We start from the raw sequence: 17632 nt of genomic DNA on the forward strand, positions 1-17632 counted from the left end.
CCCTACTTGCTAATTTGATTTTTACTCCTTTTGTTTATGATAATTGAGGAATTAGTAAGAGAGCTGAACAAAATTTGATTTTTTTAAGGAAAAGATAGAGAATTTTGTTTTTTGAAATCAGAATCGAAGTTTTGACTGTAGAAGAATATGCTGTGTTTTTTCTTTGTTTCAGGGGAAGAAATTGTATTTGATTTGATCCATTGGTAAAACCATATCATGCTTGAAGATTCTGACTTTTTTAACACACTTTGCGGTTTCAAAAATGTTTTCCTTTTGTTTCTTTTTTTGATGAAAATTGTTGCTAGTTGCATATGAATCTTTATCTTTTTAAACTTTACCTATCTTCAGTCAGTTGTTTTTTTCTCTAAAAAATAATAACTCTATGATGGGTTTTGTGAGGTATACTTTATGTTGCTGTGTGTCTGTGTATTAATAAGTAATAACTTCTTCTCATTGTTTTGGATTTCAGTTTGCATTTTGCCAATGTTTCTGTTGGAACACCACCTCTTTGGTTTCTGGTGGCATTGGATACCGGTAGTGATTTATTCTGGGTACCTTGTAATTGTAGCAGTTGTGTGAGGGGTATAGAGACACAAAATGGAAAGGTACATATACACATACTCTCTTTTCTGGTTAAGATCATGCTCTAGAATAATTGTATACCCGAGAAATGCTTTTCTGTTGACAAATTTCGTAGAATTCACATAGCCATTACTATTAAGTATTAACAGAAATGAAATTGAGATCACAAGTTTGTTTAGTTATTTCGGGAGCTAAATTAATGGTTTACTTGAGAAATGTTTTATGTTACTAGTATGTTTGGCTTGGTAAAATTGAAGAGTGGTATGAAACTTAAATTTGCAAATAATAGGTTAATGGATTATCTTGATGGTTAGTATTGGATTCAATTTGTTGGATAGGTAGGTTTGAATTTGATGGTTTACTTTTTTTCTTCTTGCAGATTGATTTTAACATCTATGATATTGATCAGTCTTCCACTAGCAAGAAAGTTCTATGCAATAGCAGCTTGTGTGGTGAACAAAAACAATGTTCTTCCTCTAGCAGCAGTTGTCAATATCAAGTTGACTATCTTTCGGCTGATACTTCATCTAAAGGATTCTTGGTAGAGGATGTGTTGCATTTGATTACAGACGATGATCAAACAAAGGATGCTAATGCACGAATTACTTTAGGGTATAATTCTAAGAACTTCCTCAGAAATTTTAATCTCTTTGCGTGTGAAGGCATATCTTCTGTTTGTTTCTCCTTTACCAACATCCTTCAAGGTTGAATCTTCTTAACATTAACATATAGTATGTGCCATCCTATGTATTGCAGTTGTGGCCAAATTGAGACCGGTACATTTCTAAATGGGGCAGCTCCAAATGGTCTATTTGGACTTGGTATGGAGAACATGTCTGTTCCTAGTGTTCTAGCCAAACAAGGCCTTACTTCGAATTCATTTTCAATGTGTTTTGGATCTGATGGTTTTGGAAAGATCACGTTTGGGGATAGCGGCAGCTCAGACCAAGGAAAAACTCCATTCACTGTCGGGGCATCACAGTACGTCTCTTTCTAATTTAAACAATAAATTGTAACTTGCACCCTGAAATATGCAAATGAAATTTGATTAGTGCTCATTCAATCCCGTTCTTGTTTCCAGTCCAACTTATAACATCACCATTACCCAAATCATTTTGGGAGGGAATGCTGCTGATGTTGAGTTCTATGCAATTTTTGACTCTGGCACCTCATATACATACCTAAACGACCCGGCTTATTCACAAATTGCTGAAAAGGTAATTGTCTACATTGCATGTTCTTTATTTTAAGATGGCGCCTGAATTTTCATGTTGCATGGGTTAAGATTTCTTGGTATATTTGCAGTTCGATTCACTAATGAAAGCACCGCGGCATTCATCTCAATCAACTTCTGATCTCCCCTTTGAATACTGTTATGACACGAGGTGATTTCACTTGAGAGAAACCCTTTCAAGTTTCAACCCCTTTCCTACCCATTTTAAGCAATCAAACACTGATTTTGACTTTACGTGCAGTCCGAACCAGTCAGTTGAAGTTCCGGAATTGAATCTAACGATGAAAGGTGGAGATGATTATCCTGTCATGGAACCAACAATAACAGTTTCTAATGGGGTGAGAACATTTGGTTTCAATATTCTTGTTTTGCAATTTCTAAGTATTCTCAGCTTTCTTAAATCTTAACCACCACCTCTCTTTGTTATATATCCACAGATTGCAGAAATGATTTGTTTGGCGATCGTGAAAAGCAACACTGTAAATATTATTGGACGTAAGTATCTATTTCAAAGTTTATCTTCTTCTTTCTTACTTGAGTAAATCAAATATATGGTAGTCAATTTCAGTAAGGCTTCCATTAAATCATTGCTGAAGCATTCATTCTATTTATCTTCGTGCAGAAAACTTTATGACCGGTTACCGTATTGTCTTTGATCGCGATAACATGAATCTTGGTTGGAAGCAATCCAATTGTGAGTACATTCCACCTCTTTTCTACATTAAATTTTGTTCATATTGTGATTCTTCTTCTCATTAAGTTTTACTAAACAATAGAATATGATCTTCTCAGGTTATGATGATGTACTCACCAGTACATTACCTGCTAACAAATCACACTCTCCTGCTATTTCTCCTGCTGAGGCCGCCAATCCGACAGTTACATCGGACCCATTGAGAAATTCTGGGAAGCTTTCGCCTAGTCGCTCGTCCAGGATCAAACCTATTTTTGCACTTATGATTGTACTATTTCTACTTTAGACAATTTTTTTTTTGCATTCTTCATGTTCATTCCATGAGTATTATTCAAATTTATAGGCGATTTTATTTTTAGTTGACCACACTAGGAGCCATATTGCTTCCATTTTTCTTTTATAGCATTAATTTTATTATGGTTCTGTATATAGTGCATTCATTACACAGCATAGTTGTAGTCTTATAGAAATTTCCCTTATATTATTCTTTATTACACATCAGGGGTCAGTTTGATGGCTCTTTTCCCCCTCTTAACACTGTTGAGATGTTTTTTCACTCTGGCTTGGACTTTTTTATTTGATGGATTAAAACCTTGCATTGAAGCATGATCTTAATAAAGTTGATGGAGAGCAGAAACATCTTGAACAGATTTGTATCTATAATAAAAAGCCTTACAACTTGTTTAAATTAATGATACTCTATGATATGCCACAATATCTTGGTAATTATAATTTACAACTGATAATATAACATTTTTTGCACTAATAATCTGTTATGGTTAAGTTTGTTTTGATGCAACATGTGATTAATCTAGTAAATATAATCTTATTGAATGAGTATTAAGTGAACGAAATATGACCTCATTATTCTGTTTGGGGTTTATTAAAAACAGAACAGAACCGAGATAGAACAAAAGATGATTAAATTTTAGAGTTAATATATCTTGATACACTTGGTTAAACTCGAGGAGTGGGTTAATAATTACTACTGTCCTATTTTGCAAGTGTTCAAGTGGAATAATATTCTCAAGTATACCAAGAACAAGATTTGGGTCTGCATTCAATACAAATTGGTATATGTAGTTAACTTGTACAACAAAAAAATGAATCAGCACCATAATTATTATGTGGATTCAAAATTTCAAATGGATCTATTAAATAACCAATCAGAAGGTTCTTGGCAAAAGATTGAACTATCTTAACCTTTAGTCCTTCAAGATTGTATAGCATTTTGAATGATCTCATTCTTCCAAGTTTATGGATTGAACAAGGTTGAGAAACTAATGTCTCTTTCGCAATTTTCCATCTTTCCTTGTCTTATCATCTGAGGGCAATTTAACTTGCTTTGATTTCATCTTAATCGATTTCACTAAAGATGACAACTCGTGCTTATCTTTCTTTGTTCTCAAAACATCTGATCCTTCTTCCTCACCCTTCTTCGCCATGCCAGAATCTTCAGAGGACAACTGTGCTCCTCTAGGAGGCTTCGCATTCTCCCTTTCCGCTGATATTTCCGAACTACCCTTCTGCTGCTTCTGTGCTAGTTGCCTGACATATGCCGCACTCCTGCAAACACCCGCGGTTATACTTGAGAAAAAAAGTAAATAAATCGTTTAAGTGAACAACAGATACAAAGCGTCTCGAATTTTGGATAGTCCCATCTAGGAGATTTAGGACATACCAATCTTGGCAACTATAACTAATGTCATCAAAGTTACATGCAGCTATTAGAACCAGATCATTAGATCAACCAGTCAGGAACAAGACTCATCATAGCATCATTAAAAGTTAAAACTAGAAATTGCTAATCTGTTAGATATGAGACTGGTTGCTAGCTGCATGTGAGGAGATACATATCTAAAATAACATGGTAATAAGAAAGTCGAGAAACAGGAGCAGCACAGGAAATACCTCTTAAATTGTGGGTCAGTTGGATCAATTACATAGTCAGGAGAGAAAAGAGATGCAAAACGCGGATCATCATAAGTACTGCTTGGTATTTTAGCCTCATCAATGGCATTATCCTTCTTTTTGCCCTTTCCTTTTTTGAACTTGAGATTATATCCCCTAGGGCCAGCATCAGTTCCATTGTCATCAGCAAGTAATAATTCAAGCTCTTCTTTGCTTGCTTTGTCAGCTCCATCAATATTTTGGTTCTTATTCTCTTCATTTTTAGTTTTTGCCTTCTTCTTTACAGCAGGCTCCTCAACAAAGAAATCATCTGCATCTTCAGCAGCTTCCTGATCAGAATCATCACTACTATCATCATCTGATGAAAACTGAGATTTGTTTTTCCTGGCCCTCTTTTTCTCACGCCTTTTCCTCAGATACGCTTCCCAAACTGTTTCTGATTGTTTATCCTTCTTTTCCATAATATGTTTGCTTATATCTTCTAACCCCGTATTGAAGGTGACCTCCATATCCTGGGGACCATCCTCTTCACTATCTCCTTCTGAACCATCACCAGCTTGGAGTAAAGAACGGTATTTTTCTCGTTTTTTTGCCTTTTTATCAACTTGATCCTTTGTCTCATTGTTATCTTCTTCATCATCATCACTTGCACTCTCATCAGTGTTCAAAAATTCATTCAATTCCAACTGGGCCAGCTGTTAAAGAGAACAGAAGAAAAGGAAAAATCAGGTTCCTTATAAAGCAAGTTATATAAATAATATAAAACTATATACATGAAGAAAAGGATCTTTTCAATTTCTCTCCCTTGACATGAAGATACATAACAATATAAACATAAGTGACAAGATAAAAGGTAAAGGCATAAAAGAAGCTGTACTAATTACAGTAAAGTTAAGACAAATTACACCGACCTGTTCATCATTGAATTTCCGTTTCAAGGTCTTCGCACGGAGAGGTTCATCCTCATCCCAAGATAGATTAACTTTACTGTGTTGAAGTGCTCGAGAATAGAAATCTTTGCACTCATAGTTTGCAGGTGCCTAATCAGAAAAAGAATCAATAACTACCTATTTGTTTCAAGGTGTGATTTTTCTAAATTCTAATTCAAAGCTATAACATAGTGACAGGCAGACTATCATCAAATGCTAAATACCTCTGTAGCAACATCCCGAGGTGGGTGCTTGAATTCCATGTCATCAGGAATAAATCTCAAGTCAAGTGCATTAGATGATTGTATGAACTCAAGACCATCACATTCTTTGTAAATATGATCTGCTGTGGCAACCGAATCACATTCCACCACGGCAAAATAGTACCTGGAGTACCAGAAAGAACCAACCAAGGTACATAATAGTACTCACAGTAAGACCAATAAAATCACTATTTAAAGCCATATTTAATCGAAGGTGGAAATTAAAATCAGCAGCTTTTCTTCTATGCGAAGCCAAGATGTCCTTAACACAAGCCATATTTACCTCATCCTGCTCTTCTCATATTCACGCAGCTTCTCATTGTAAATATCATCATCATCGCTGTCATCGTCACTGTTTTCCTTTTCATCATCAAATAGACCAATGGGGCCATGAACTTCCTCCTCTTTCATACGCTGGAGACCAAACTCAGACGGATAGACAGCTACCGATTCGATCATTCCATTAGATGGGACAAACGAACTTAATAACACATACAAGTCAACAGCCTACAATGACAACAAAATAATCCAATATTGAACCCTAAAAAATTCAGAAAAATCTACAATATATCCAAATAACCAACCAAATAAAAGCTTGCTTGAAGCACATTATCAAACTTGATGAATTACGCACCTTAACATACCTCCAGTCCATGTTAACAACAGCAAGCCTATGTGTCTCTTGCTCAATCGCCGGCACCTCTTCCTGTCGATACAACACACAATCATCATCACAAACTCAATTAAGAAGCAAAAACATCCCAAATTTTTCAAATGATTCCGACGAATAACAAGCTTAACGAGCTCAAAACAAGCTCATTCAATCACACCTTAAATTCTGTTTGCTAATATCCTATCCCAATTATTGAGAAAATAGAAAAAAAATCATTTTTTCTCATCTAGAGATCTTTTCAATTTTAACCAAACTGAGCTTAAACAGCTGCTATTTAACCGTTGCAGAATCATTACCTTCACTTCAGATTCTTCCTCATCGTAAGCCTCCACGTCAGCACCTTCCTCATCTGCATCTGTATCCGTATCCGTATCGGCATCAGACTCCGATTCACTCCCCTCTTCCGACTCAGCCGATTCCGACTCAGTCCCTCCTCCTTCTTCTTCTTCTTCTTCTTCTTCTTCTTTATAGTAGTGTCTCAGAGAAGCGTGAGTGGAAGGTGGGCCCTTCTTGGGCCTGCCCCTCTTGTCAACGGGGGCTTCACTGGGCCGGAAGCTCTTATCTGTAAACATTCGGTCGAATCGCGAATCGATAGCCACCTTGGTTTTGTGTTTTGGCGCGTCTTCGCGGAACCGAGGATCGGTGTGAAGCGACGAGAATCTAGGGTCGCTGATGACATTATTGCTTCCATCGTTGTTGTTATTGTTCTTCTCATCAAAATCGTTGTTGGAATTGTGCTTCTCGCTGTTGTCCTTCTTCTTCTTGCTCTTGTTCTTCTTAACATTGTTTTTGGATCCCATTCTGTGCTTGAATCCAACGACGTCGCTTCGTGGCGGTACTGGAGTTTGCAGGGCGCAACAGCAGAGGGAATAAAAAAGAGGGTTTTGATTATAAATGAAAAACGTTTCGTTAGTCGTTAGGGTTTTAGCCAAGTTTTTTGAATTGTGGACTCGGGTTTTTTGCTTCGGGCCAAGTCCAACTAACAAACACTTCTTTTCGTTATTTTGTTTTTCTATTTTTTTTTAACCGACCCAAGTTGATCGGTCCTAAGCTCCCTTGTCCACTTAAATAAATGTCACCACATATAATAATTTATTGGCCAGTTACACATTCTTAGATAATTTTTAGAACAGAAAAGCTCTGCATACAAGCCCTAATGACTTGTATGGTTTACAAGTTCATTAACAAATAAAACTCCAAAACGTGCTCCAAGGGTTACATTGTATACACGCGCTATATAGGGATCCTGCGTATATTTAACTACCAAATTTAAAAGATTTGTTTCCTTCTTCATTTTCGTTATTTGCAGATTTACTCGTTCTTCTTCTCGCGAAGCTTTCCCTGGTTTCTTTGATCGTTCTTTTCCTCTCCTTTCTCACTCGTTTCTTCTTCGTCATTTATGTTAGTTCCTCTCTCTGTAACTCCAGCTTCATTTTCTATTTGATTTTTCATTTTCTGAAATCAAAGTTTGAATTCGTTTTGAAGATAATGGATGATTCAACCTCAGATTGTCAGTTGAATTCAGGCGAAGTGGACTATGAATTTGAATCTAACGAAGTTTCTGAAGTTTGATTTACATAAGATTATTATGAATTTTGTTGCAGTAATTTGTATAGCATTGTGTAGGTGAATAATTCGTGAACATTGACTGTCAAAATAATGCATGAAGATAAATCTGCGGATTGAATGTAATGTATTAGTTTTGATTAATTTTCTGGAATTTATAGCAGACGATCAGGTATAGATCAGAACTTTTTTGGGTGTATTTTTGAGGGAAGTGTGGGTGTATTTACAGTTTACTGGTTTTTCTGTTGTTTTAACTGAGTTGTTGTGGTTCAGGTATATTATATCAGACACAATTGGGTGTGTTTCTAGTTTTTGACATTGTGTATTCTGCAACTTGTGTATTTACAGTTTATGACTTTTATTTTCATTTTAGTTGAGTTGTTGCGGTTTAGGTGTATTATATTAGACATGATTGGGTGTATTTTTAGTTTTTGACATGGTATATTCTGCAGCCTCTTTCTGTTGTTGATGACCAGTTTGTTCCCAAGGTTGGAATGACCTTTACCACCCTTGAAGATGCTGAAAAAGTTTACAGGAACTACGCCAAGACTGCAGGATTTTCTACAAGAGTTCGGAGCACAAATAGGAAGGGAAACGAGATTAAGAACCAATTGATTACATGTAACAAAGTGGGAAAATAGAAATCTAAAATATCTCAAACAGCATAGGAAACTAAGCATGTCCATTCGTCGTACAATAGAGAATAACGAGGAGGCTGATATTAGACTAAGCAAAACTTACCAATCATTTATTGCGGCTGCCGGGGGTCATCGCGAGTTATATTTTATTGAAAAGGATGTGAGGAATTACATTACGAGAGAAGTGCGAGAAGCGTGGGTGTGCTTAAAGACTCATTTGATAGGAATTGAAATGATTTTCTACTGAATTTTGGTCTTGTGGACAACAAGTTGCTTTCAGGTAATGTTTGTTTAAAATCTGCAGCAGAGGTGTAAATTTAATTTTTTTCGGGTGTATTTATAGTCTGTGTTTGGGTGTATTCTGCAGATCTCTATGAAGACCGTCATATATGGGTTCCAATCTATCTGGATCACCACTTCTGGACAGGGATGAGAAGCACACAAAGGAGCGAGAGCATGCATTCTTTTGGGTGTAAAATCAGTGTTCTTTTGGGTGTATTTCTGAATTTTCTTGTATTTCACATTTTACATATATATACATATATATACTTCAGAATCTTGTTTTCATGTTATAAAATACTGTTTTTTTTTACAACGGTTTAAGGGTTTTAGGTATTAGGGTTTAGGGTTTTAGGGTTTACGATTTATGTTTTAGGGTTTACGGGTTAGGGGTTAGGGTTTAGGTTTTAAGTGTTTAGGGTTCAGGATTTTAGGGATAAAGCATCAGGGGGATAGATTTTTGGGTGTATATTCAACTTTCTTTGGGTGTAAAAAATGACAGGTTATGGGTGTATATTTGGTTTGATGTTTTCCTTCATATTATAGTACTTGTAATTCATACATTTTGAATACAATAGAGAGAGGTTAATTATTGAAAGAAATTTTATAATAAACTGGATTATAATTGGAAAATTTTTACAACATGTGTTCAATTTGTTACATAACTATATAACATTTACATTAATCATTGTTAATATCCTTAGAATCTATCTGACAATTTGGTGATGCACCCTTAGCGGCGGGATGTGCATCAAGCCACCGAATCCCAAATCCCTCACAATTATTTTCTTCTCCTCACTCATGTTTCTGAATTTATCACTTAAGAGATGTGTTGTACACTTAAGGTCTTTGGTTTGCTGTAAACAAAAATAAAATTATAGTTAGATATATTTCTATTATATAAAACTGATTTCATGTAAGACATATATTTGTTCTTACATTTCTTCCAGGTTGGTTTCTCGCTGCCATTTTTTCTGAAATGCAAATGAAAAATACACCCAAAGATATCAGTAAGATACACCCATATATATGAGTCAGATACACCCATTGATAACAGTAAGATACACCCATAGATATGATTCAGATACACCCATATATATCAGTCAGATACACCCATAGATATGATTTAGATACACCTATATATATCAGTCAGGTATCACTCAAACATGCATCAATATCAAGCAACATTACAAGGTCAAGCAATATACACCCATGGACAAGCAAATATATGCAAGTGCTGACTATTACAGTATATCAGTTCAGAAATATACACCCAACATTTTATGCCATATACACCCAACAAATTACTCCATATACACCCAATAAACTACGGAATATACCCCCAAAAATCAATTACCAGGAGAACTAGAACAACAAGAACAGTAACACCTACAAGAACGAAAAAGAACAGTGTAACATAGAAGCAAGAATAACAGTAAAACCTAAAACATTATAAACTATAAAATGAGACGTAGAGCAAGAAGAACAGTAAAACGTACAACAACATAGAAGAACAGTAGAACCTAGTTCGAAATCTGAAAAATATACAGGAATGGTAATGTAACGTACCTTGAGTATTATAGCTTTGTTTTCTCTGGAGATTCTTGATCGAGAGTTTTATGGTGTGTTGATGGAGTTTTCGAATGTTAGCGACGAGTTGTATATCTTGAGTTTCGAATGTTGCTCGAAAATGGAAGGGTTGCGTTTTCTCTGAATGGCTTTGAGAAGTGGAAGAAGTGGAAGAGTCTGCCATTAAGGGGCGGTTTACGCGAAGAGAAGCATAACAGTTTGAGTGGGAGCGCGTGAATGTTACGCTCCATTCAATATAATTAGTGCGCGTGTGGAATATTTGTGGGTTGGGGGCTTGTACCACTTGTAAGGCCTTATTGCTTGTATATGTAGCAGGCCCGTTTTTAGAAATGGGTTAGATAAGATTATAGTTTTCAATAAGACTGGCAATTCATACTCTACCCGCGAGTATCCAACTCAGTCCAACCCGTTCGGTTAGGGTAGGCTATCCGACCCGCTGCGGGTAGGATATGGTACGGTCCGGGTATGCCTGCGGATAGGGTAGAGTACGGGTTTAGGGTGTACCCTATCCTACCCTACCCGCACCTCATATATATAACACATATTTTATAAAAATTGGGTATATAGTGAAGGAAGTGAAAGTTGAACCCACAACTTTTCTTATGTAATGACTTACAATGAGTGAACAACCACTAAACTACTTAATTAATTTAGTAATTTAGAGTGTTATGCTTTTATTTTTTATGTTATTAATATATATAAATTTTGAAATGATTGAATTTTATATTTACTTTGAAAAAATTTGATATTTCTTCGGGTAGGGTAGGGTTTAGAACTTTAAGGCGCGGGTAGGGTTAGGGTTGAGAGATTTCCAACCCACGAATAAAGTATGATAGATTTTTAATGAAATTTTCAACCCGCGGGTAGGGTTAGGGTAGGCTCCAAACCCTACCCTACCCTACCCTACTCTACCCATTGCCAGCCCTAGTTTTTAAGTGTAATTATCCGTGTAAAACTATTATCTTGCCATGCACGTGATAAGATTGAAATTATAATTTTAAATTTTTTTTAATTAATTTGAATTACAATAATTTGATTAATAAAAAAGTAATATATTATGCATTGTTTGATTTTTTTTAATGTAGTGTTAATTAGATTAACTCTAAAATAGTTATTAATTGGTTTTAATAATCTACTTTCTTCAATAAATCAGACATAAATACTGAATTTGATCATAAATAATATAGTAATAGTTAAATTCACCAACAAATATATTGGCTATTATCACACTATTATAAAATAAATTAAATATAAAAATTATTAGCACTTATAAATTTATAAAATTAGACTGTCTTTGATTTATGTAAGAGTGTATTTATCAAATAAACTTAAAATATGAACAAAATTTTTTTATAAAATAGACTTAATATCACTTAAAAAATCATAAAAAATATTTAACTTACTTTATTTATGTCAACTTCTCTCTCTCCCTTCTCTTTAAAATTATAATTTTAATTTTTTTCTTCTTTATAATTTCAATCTTGTCACCACAAGGGTTTATCACAAAGATTATAGTTTTAGATAATTTTGCTCAGTTTTCACTTTTCACCAATTTATCTCTTACATTTCTTGTGGGTTGAAATTAAATTATATGTGAATAAATAAAACAAAATAAACTATAATTAAAAATTAAAAAATATATTAATAAAAAAATTGAGATAAGAGATGGTGGTCATGATAAAGGCTCCACCTAAGGGCACCATTATTCATGCTACCCTTGGCCCTTGGGTACACCTTAGGTCTATGCTTTCAAATTTCAATTCCCTAGTAACTCAATGGGAGACTACATTTTTCTAAAGTGATAAAGTTGACAAAAAAAAAGTTCAAGTATTATTAGATTTTAAAAATTTATAAATTGATTAAGCGATAAAGTGATGAAAATTTATAAATTTAATTATGATTAACTCTTTTTTTGCAACAAACTCTTTTATCTTATTATGTTATTATTACTTTTCTCATTTAGAAGTGAGTTTTTTTTCTAAAGTTTGGTAATTTTTTTTGTGTGTGTCTCGAAGTTCTTTTATTTGTAAGTATTAAAGTAGCGTTTGTTTTGAGGTACTGAGACAGAGACCGAAAGACTGAGATTCAATATCGTATTTGTTAGTTTAGAGACTGGTACTAAAATTTTTGTTTTTGTCTCTAAAATTTCAGTATTTTAGTACCTCCAAAAAGTTGGGACATAGAAGACTGAAATTTTTAGACATAGAGACTGAAACTTTAATAATATTTTATACTTAAAATACTTTTATTTCAATTAATTAATTCTAATTTTACCCTTTGTGCAAATTAAATTAGAATTTTATTCTTGTTTCAATTCATGTCTCCCATTTTGTACCAAACAGAATACTGAGATTTATTTCAATCACTGTCTCTTAGTCTCTGTCTCTCAGTCTCAATCTTTCCGTCTCTATCTCTCCACCAAACACTACCTAAATACCATGTAAACTTAAGTAAAAAAATAATAATAATAAATAAACTAAAAAGAATATGTATAAATATGAATAAATACAAATACACATGTTATCTACCAAAAACATATTTTAAATAATGTTTGTTGTTCCCCTTTCTGGAACTTACCCCAATCTCCTCCATGCTCTTCTTCACTGAACTCTGAAGCTCACAATCCACCTGATTATGGCGCTTGCTCACTATTTGATTGCAGTTCCCATTGAACCTTCCCCTAAATCCCCAAAATCTTCCTTATTGAATCCACCATTTTCAATTTCATCAAACAGTTTAAACTTGTTTCCTTCTCTCCCTTCCAAACCTCATAAACAACACTCTCTATTCTCCAGATTCCGCAGGGTCACCCATAAAGGTGAAAAAAATTGCTGCTTTCTTAATCTAAATTGTGGTTATTTGAGTCAAATCGGTTCTTTTTTATGTGGGCAACTTTTTATTTCTTATACTTGCATTCAAGGCATTGCATTTGATTATATGTTCAGCTACCCTTTTTTGTGAAGTTAAAAAAAATGATTTTTTTAATTTATTTATTAAAAATTGATTTGTTGCTTTCTCAATTTAGCTAAGGCTAAGGCACAAGAACCTGAAGTGAGTGCAGCTACTGATGCCTTTACACAATTCAAGCATCTGCTTTTGCCTATTACTGATAGGAATCCTTATCTCTCTGAAGGAACAAGACAAGTGAGTTTCTATGATGCACCTTCTTTGATTCTATGTTGGGATTGAAAGTTTTTTTTGACCTAGTTGATGATGGTATTGTGATTTGTGAATATGCAATTTGAAACCAATTCATTGAGAAACTTGGGGTGTTTTTGTTTGTTTTACAGAGAATTCAATACAAAATAGTCACATTTTTGTGAGTAATGGAGAAAAAATATCATCTGAAAATGAGAATAGAAAACAAATCAAATGGGATCTTTTTTATACCTGATAGAATCCTTGACATTTTCTTCCCATTCTTCACCAAAGATTAACTTGTGGTTAATGTAATTTTCATTAGGCTATAGCAACTACCACTGCTTTGGCAAAAAAGTATGGAGCTGACATTACAGTAGTAGGTAAGTCATCATATCACTTGTATTCAAATCCTCAATTCAAGTTTGGAACTTTTACTTGGAGTTTTGATTGTACACCAAAAATGCAATTTTATTGTGTATGAATAATTCTAACATGACCCAAGAAAAAGGCCAAAAAAGAGTTCCTCTTGTAACATTAGTGAAGGTCTCAACACTTGTTCTCCACCACTATTTCACATCTTTAGTTCTTATGTTGCTTATTTGTCACTAATAGAAGTGTTTTCCTCACAAGTTTACCTACCCCTAATGGCTTAATCTCTCCTTTTAATCTTTCTTGACTTAATTTATTTCCACAGAACTACACCCAAATCCAGTTTCAAATTAAAATCTGAAGAAAAATCCTTTTTCATTCTTTTGCTTTTTGATGATTTGTAAATTGAGAATTTATTTGGAGCGATCACCATACCCTTTACATGTTTATATGCTTTTGCAGTTATTGATGAACAGCAGAAAGAGTCACTACCTGAGCACGAGACGCAACTATCCAGCATCCGCTGGCATATTTCTGAAGGTTTCCAAAAGCAATTCTTTGTTTTGTTTATAGTACTTGGCATTATGCATGTTCATGCCCTTTGAAGCACAATACCAATACTAAATTTTCTTGTTTGGTTAATATCCTTTCACGGTAGAATCTTTCATAGAATGGTTTGGTATTATGTAACATGGGAGGTTTGTTCCCCAAAAAAAAAAAAAAGAGTAGGAGGAGAAGAAGATTATTTTCTAGTATATAAAGGTTACTAAACATGGTTGTATTGATGTAGTTGTTTTCATAGAGGTTTTGTGAAACTTAATTATGCATGCCGTGATTTCAATCTAATAGCACATAAGTTTTTTAATGTGACGAAATCTTGGCTATCATAGTATCAAGAATAATGAATTGATAATTTCATTAGATTTATTTGCTCCATTTGCTAGTCAAAAGGTTTTCGGTCATACATTCTCTGGTAATTATTATGATTATTTTCTCTTCTATGCAATGATTATTTATATGAATTGTCTAAATGGTCATTTCCTAATAGATTTCACTAGGTTTGTTTGATATATGTCCCAACAATATCTAGGTAGAAAAAGGATTTCATTGTTGTATCATGTCCGGGAGCTTCGAGTGATTGTTCGATCTGTTTGTTCTGTATTCATAAAACATATATACAGGTGGATTCAAGGATTACAACTTGCTCGAGCGGCTCGGAGAAGGGAGCAAGCCAACGGCGATCATTGGCGATGTTGCCGACGACCTCAATTTGGACTTGGTAGTTATTAGCATGGAAGCAATCCACACAAAGCATATAGATGCAAACTTGCTTGCCGAGTTCATTCCATGTCCTGTTATGCTTCTGCCATTGTAGTTTCCATTGTTTTTGATAACATTGCAGGGAATGCTTTTATCCTGGTTGCTGTCCTTTCTGCAATCTTGATATTCCTTGTTCTTAGCATTTGATTTGATTCTACAGTTTCTAGGATAATTTTGTTGAAAATGTTTGATTGCATCTTTTACTAAGATGGGTTTATATGTATATATGTAATGCAGAACATAAGAGGATCATGTTACAATTTTCCTTTTTTTGTTTTGTTGGAAATATTTGATAACAAAAAAATTTAGCCAAGATCAGTCGGAACTTGTTTTATCTGGCTGTTTATTTTTTTTGGCTTTCTACTGTTACCGTTTTTTTTTTCGCAAGTTTTATTAAAAAATATTGAAAAGGTAAGGGTGTTCGAATTGAGTTTTTCACCTTCAGTCTTCAGAATTTTGTGAAGGAAAAATTAAAAACACAAATCAAATAGACTTTTAAGTTTGTTTATATTTTTAATGAATTGACTGTATCAATAATTCAAGAAAAATTCTATTATTGTCTTTTTAACAAGTTTGTTAATTTACATAGAAAAAGAATTTAGAGTAAATTACACTAGATAACCCTCTTAAGATTAGATTATATTACAAATCTGGGTCACCTCACTGATTACTGTTCACATTCACAGTAACATGAGTAAAAAAGTGAAGTAATAATGATATTTGCACTATATTTGCTTATATTTTTTATCAAATATTTTTAATATAAAAATAGAAGATTATATAAAAGTGATATATATAAATAATGAGTGAAATAATTGATATTTATTTATGGTTATACATGTCACATCTATTAATAAAACAATACATGTTAGAAACACACTTGTTTGAAAGCTACATATAATTAAGACTTAATTAGTATGTAGTATATGGGGGAATAAAGCTAAACATAAATATATTTAAAGGTAGCTTTCATTCAATTTTCCAATAGTGAAGCTTCTTCAAGAATTTGTTGATTTATTTTGGATTTTGTTTCAGTAAACCTTATTACTCAATCTTCGTTGAACAACATGTTATTATTTAAGAGAATTCATACTTTTTTTTAATGATAATTTGATGCTGATACAAAATTGTACAAATTTAAGCAGTTATAATTTGACCTGTAACTAATTTGTATCCTTGTTAAAATCGATTTGGTATTTGATTTTTGATTAATCCTATTAAAATCGTTCAATTCAGTTTGATGCTTAAAACTATGGTTAATAGTGATATTTAAATAAGATAACAAAAAATTTGGGTAAAAATTAATTATCCGTACAAAGTGGATTCTCAAAATTTTTTTAATTAAGTTCAAGATTGTCATGATAATGTTAGATATTTTTATTGATCTTAAATCATCATAATTAAAAAAGTGACAACATAACAACAATAGAAAACAAACGAGAGAGATTTAAACACAAACATGAATTTGGTTTATATAATAATAGATACATTAAAATCATTTCTATATATTTATGAACTCATTTTTAATATGTATTTTATATTTTAATATTTATTTTATACTAATAATTAATTTTAGTGTATATATAATACAGTTAAATTATTTTATATAAACGCCTTATATAAGTAGCTAGTTAATAATAAATAAGTAAAAATTAAAAGGAAAAATTGGTACTTAAACTTGGATGCCAAATTCAATTAAATGGTAGTAATAACAATAGTATTATTTGTTTACAGTATCAATAATTCAATTCAATTCAATATACTAGAATCAATAAGATAAAAAATTAAAAACAACTCCAACCGATTTTTATTTTGAATTGAATTATAATTTTAAAACTACCTTATTAACTAGTAGCATTCGAAAATATGAATGAGTTATACTTATATCTTTCAGCTGCTATCATATCTTATCTTATTTAATATGTAATATAAAAATTTTGAGAATGAAGAGAGAGAAAGAAGCTTGAAAAATGAAAACACGTTTTGGTGCCAAACAGAGCCTTAGGTTCCTATAAATGCACACACACTCTTAACAAACCTCCTCTTCTTCCACCCTCTTCTGCTTCTCACTTCCGCGATCACACAGCGAGAGAGAGAGAAAGAGAAAGAGAGAGAAAGAGATCGGAATAATCAAACCGAGCAACGAACCCTAACTAATTTCGTGTTTTCTTCTTCAATCTGTTCTCGGTCACGTGATCACTCCCAATCCATCACGTGATTATTCGATTCCATCATCGTTCCGATTCCAATGGCCATGACCGGTGCAGGTGCTCCTTCCAATCATTCACCGAATCTCACCGTCGTTGGAACTGGAGGCGTTGGTTCCTCTGCGTGGAGCCACGTCGTCGCCGCCGCCGCCGCCGCTCCTCCTACGCAGCCGCTCGTTGAGGCTCCAGCTGTTTCTGTGAATTCTGTGCCGCCGGAGGAGCCTGGCCGTGAGGGG

The 17632-nt window shown here is 33.7% G+C and overlaps 4 protein-coding genes across 4 annotated transcripts in view; 3 read left to right on the top strand and 1 right to left on the bottom strand.

Moving 5' to 3' along the window:
• Positions 1–3202, top strand: part of LOC107476263 (aspartyl protease family protein 1) — a gene marked incomplete in the record, with an annotated part of 3778 nt that extends 576 nt beyond the window's left edge. The window contains 9 exon segments of the mRNA XM_016096056.3: positions 470–605; positions 962–1194; positions 1339–1563; positions 1664–1799; positions 1888–1967; positions 2058–2154; positions 2254–2311; positions 2439–2510; positions 2609–3202. Of these exon segments, the coding sequence (XP_015951542.1) occupies positions 470–605; positions 962–1194; positions 1339–1563; positions 1664–1799; positions 1888–1967; positions 2058–2154; positions 2254–2311; positions 2439–2510; positions 2609–2796 (1225 nt within the window).
• A 341-nt stretch (positions 3203–3543) lies between these two features.
• LOC127743895 (pre-rRNA-processing protein ESF1) lies at positions 3544–7162 on the bottom strand. Its single transcript, XM_052256095.1, has 7 exons — positions 6583–7162; positions 6248–6319; positions 5897–6120; positions 5575–5737; positions 5333–5461; positions 4422–5116; positions 3544–4076 (listed from the first exon to the last, which is right to left on the bottom strand). Exons 1-7 carry the CDS (start codon positions 7084–7086, stop codon positions 3791–3793), a joined length of 2073 nt encoding a protein of 690 aa, XP_052112055.1. The 5' UTR covers positions 7087–7162; the 3' UTR covers positions 3544–3790.
• Positions 7163–12899: 5737 nt separating this feature from the next.
• Positions 12900–15523, top strand: LOC127743941 (uncharacterized). The gene is made up of 5 exons (XM_052256185.1): positions 12900–13177; positions 13385–13503; positions 13823–13880; positions 14332–14409; positions 15051–15523. Exons 1-5 carry the CDS (start codon positions 12994–12996, stop codon positions 15242–15244), a joined length of 633 nt encoding a protein of 210 aa, XP_052112145.1. The 5' UTR covers positions 12900–12993; the 3' UTR covers positions 15245–15523.
• A 1638-nt stretch (positions 15524–17161) lies between these two features.
• LOC107476280 (la-related protein 1B) overlaps positions 17162–17632 on the top strand; it is a gene marked incomplete in the record, with an annotated part of 3714 nt that continues 3243 nt past the window's right edge. The window contains 1 exon segment of the mRNA XM_016096080.3: positions 17162–17622. Coding sequence (XP_015951566.1) covers positions 17438–17622 — 185 coding nt within the window.

The sequence above is a fragment of the Arachis duranensis genome, unplaced genomic scaffold (assembly GCF_000817695.3).
Source record: "Arachis duranensis cultivar V14167 unplaced genomic scaffold, aradu.V14167.gnm2.J7QH unplaced_Scaffold_165934, whole genome shotgun sequence".
Classification (NCBI taxonomy): domain Eukaryota; kingdom Viridiplantae; phylum Streptophyta; class Magnoliopsida; order Fabales; family Fabaceae; genus Arachis; species Arachis duranensis.

Coding starts and splice junctions, on each gene's coding strand:
- LOC127743941 (XM_052256185.1), top strand. CDS start 12,994: ATGGCGCTTGCTCACTATTTGATTGCAGTTCCCATTGAACCTTCCCCT. Junction 13,504..13,822: donor TCTCTGAAGGAACAAGACAA/GTGAGTTTCTAT, acceptor AATTTTCATTAG/GCTATAGCAACTACCACTGC. Junction 14,410..15,050: donor CCGCTGGCATATTTCTGAAG/GTTTCCAAAAGC, acceptor ACATATATACAG/GTGGATTCAAGGATTACAAC.
- LOC127743895 (XM_052256095.1), bottom strand. CDS start 7,086: ATGGGATCCAAAAACAATGTTAAGAAGAACAAGAGCAAGAAGAAGAAG. Junction 6,320..6,582: donor AGGAAGAATCTGAAGTGAAG/GTAATGATTCTG, acceptor TTGTATCGACAG/GAAGAGGTGCCGGCGATTGA. Junction 5,738..5,896: donor TATGAGAAGAGCAGGATGAG/GTAAATATGGCT, acceptor CTGGTACTCCAG/GTACTATTTTGCCGTGGTGG.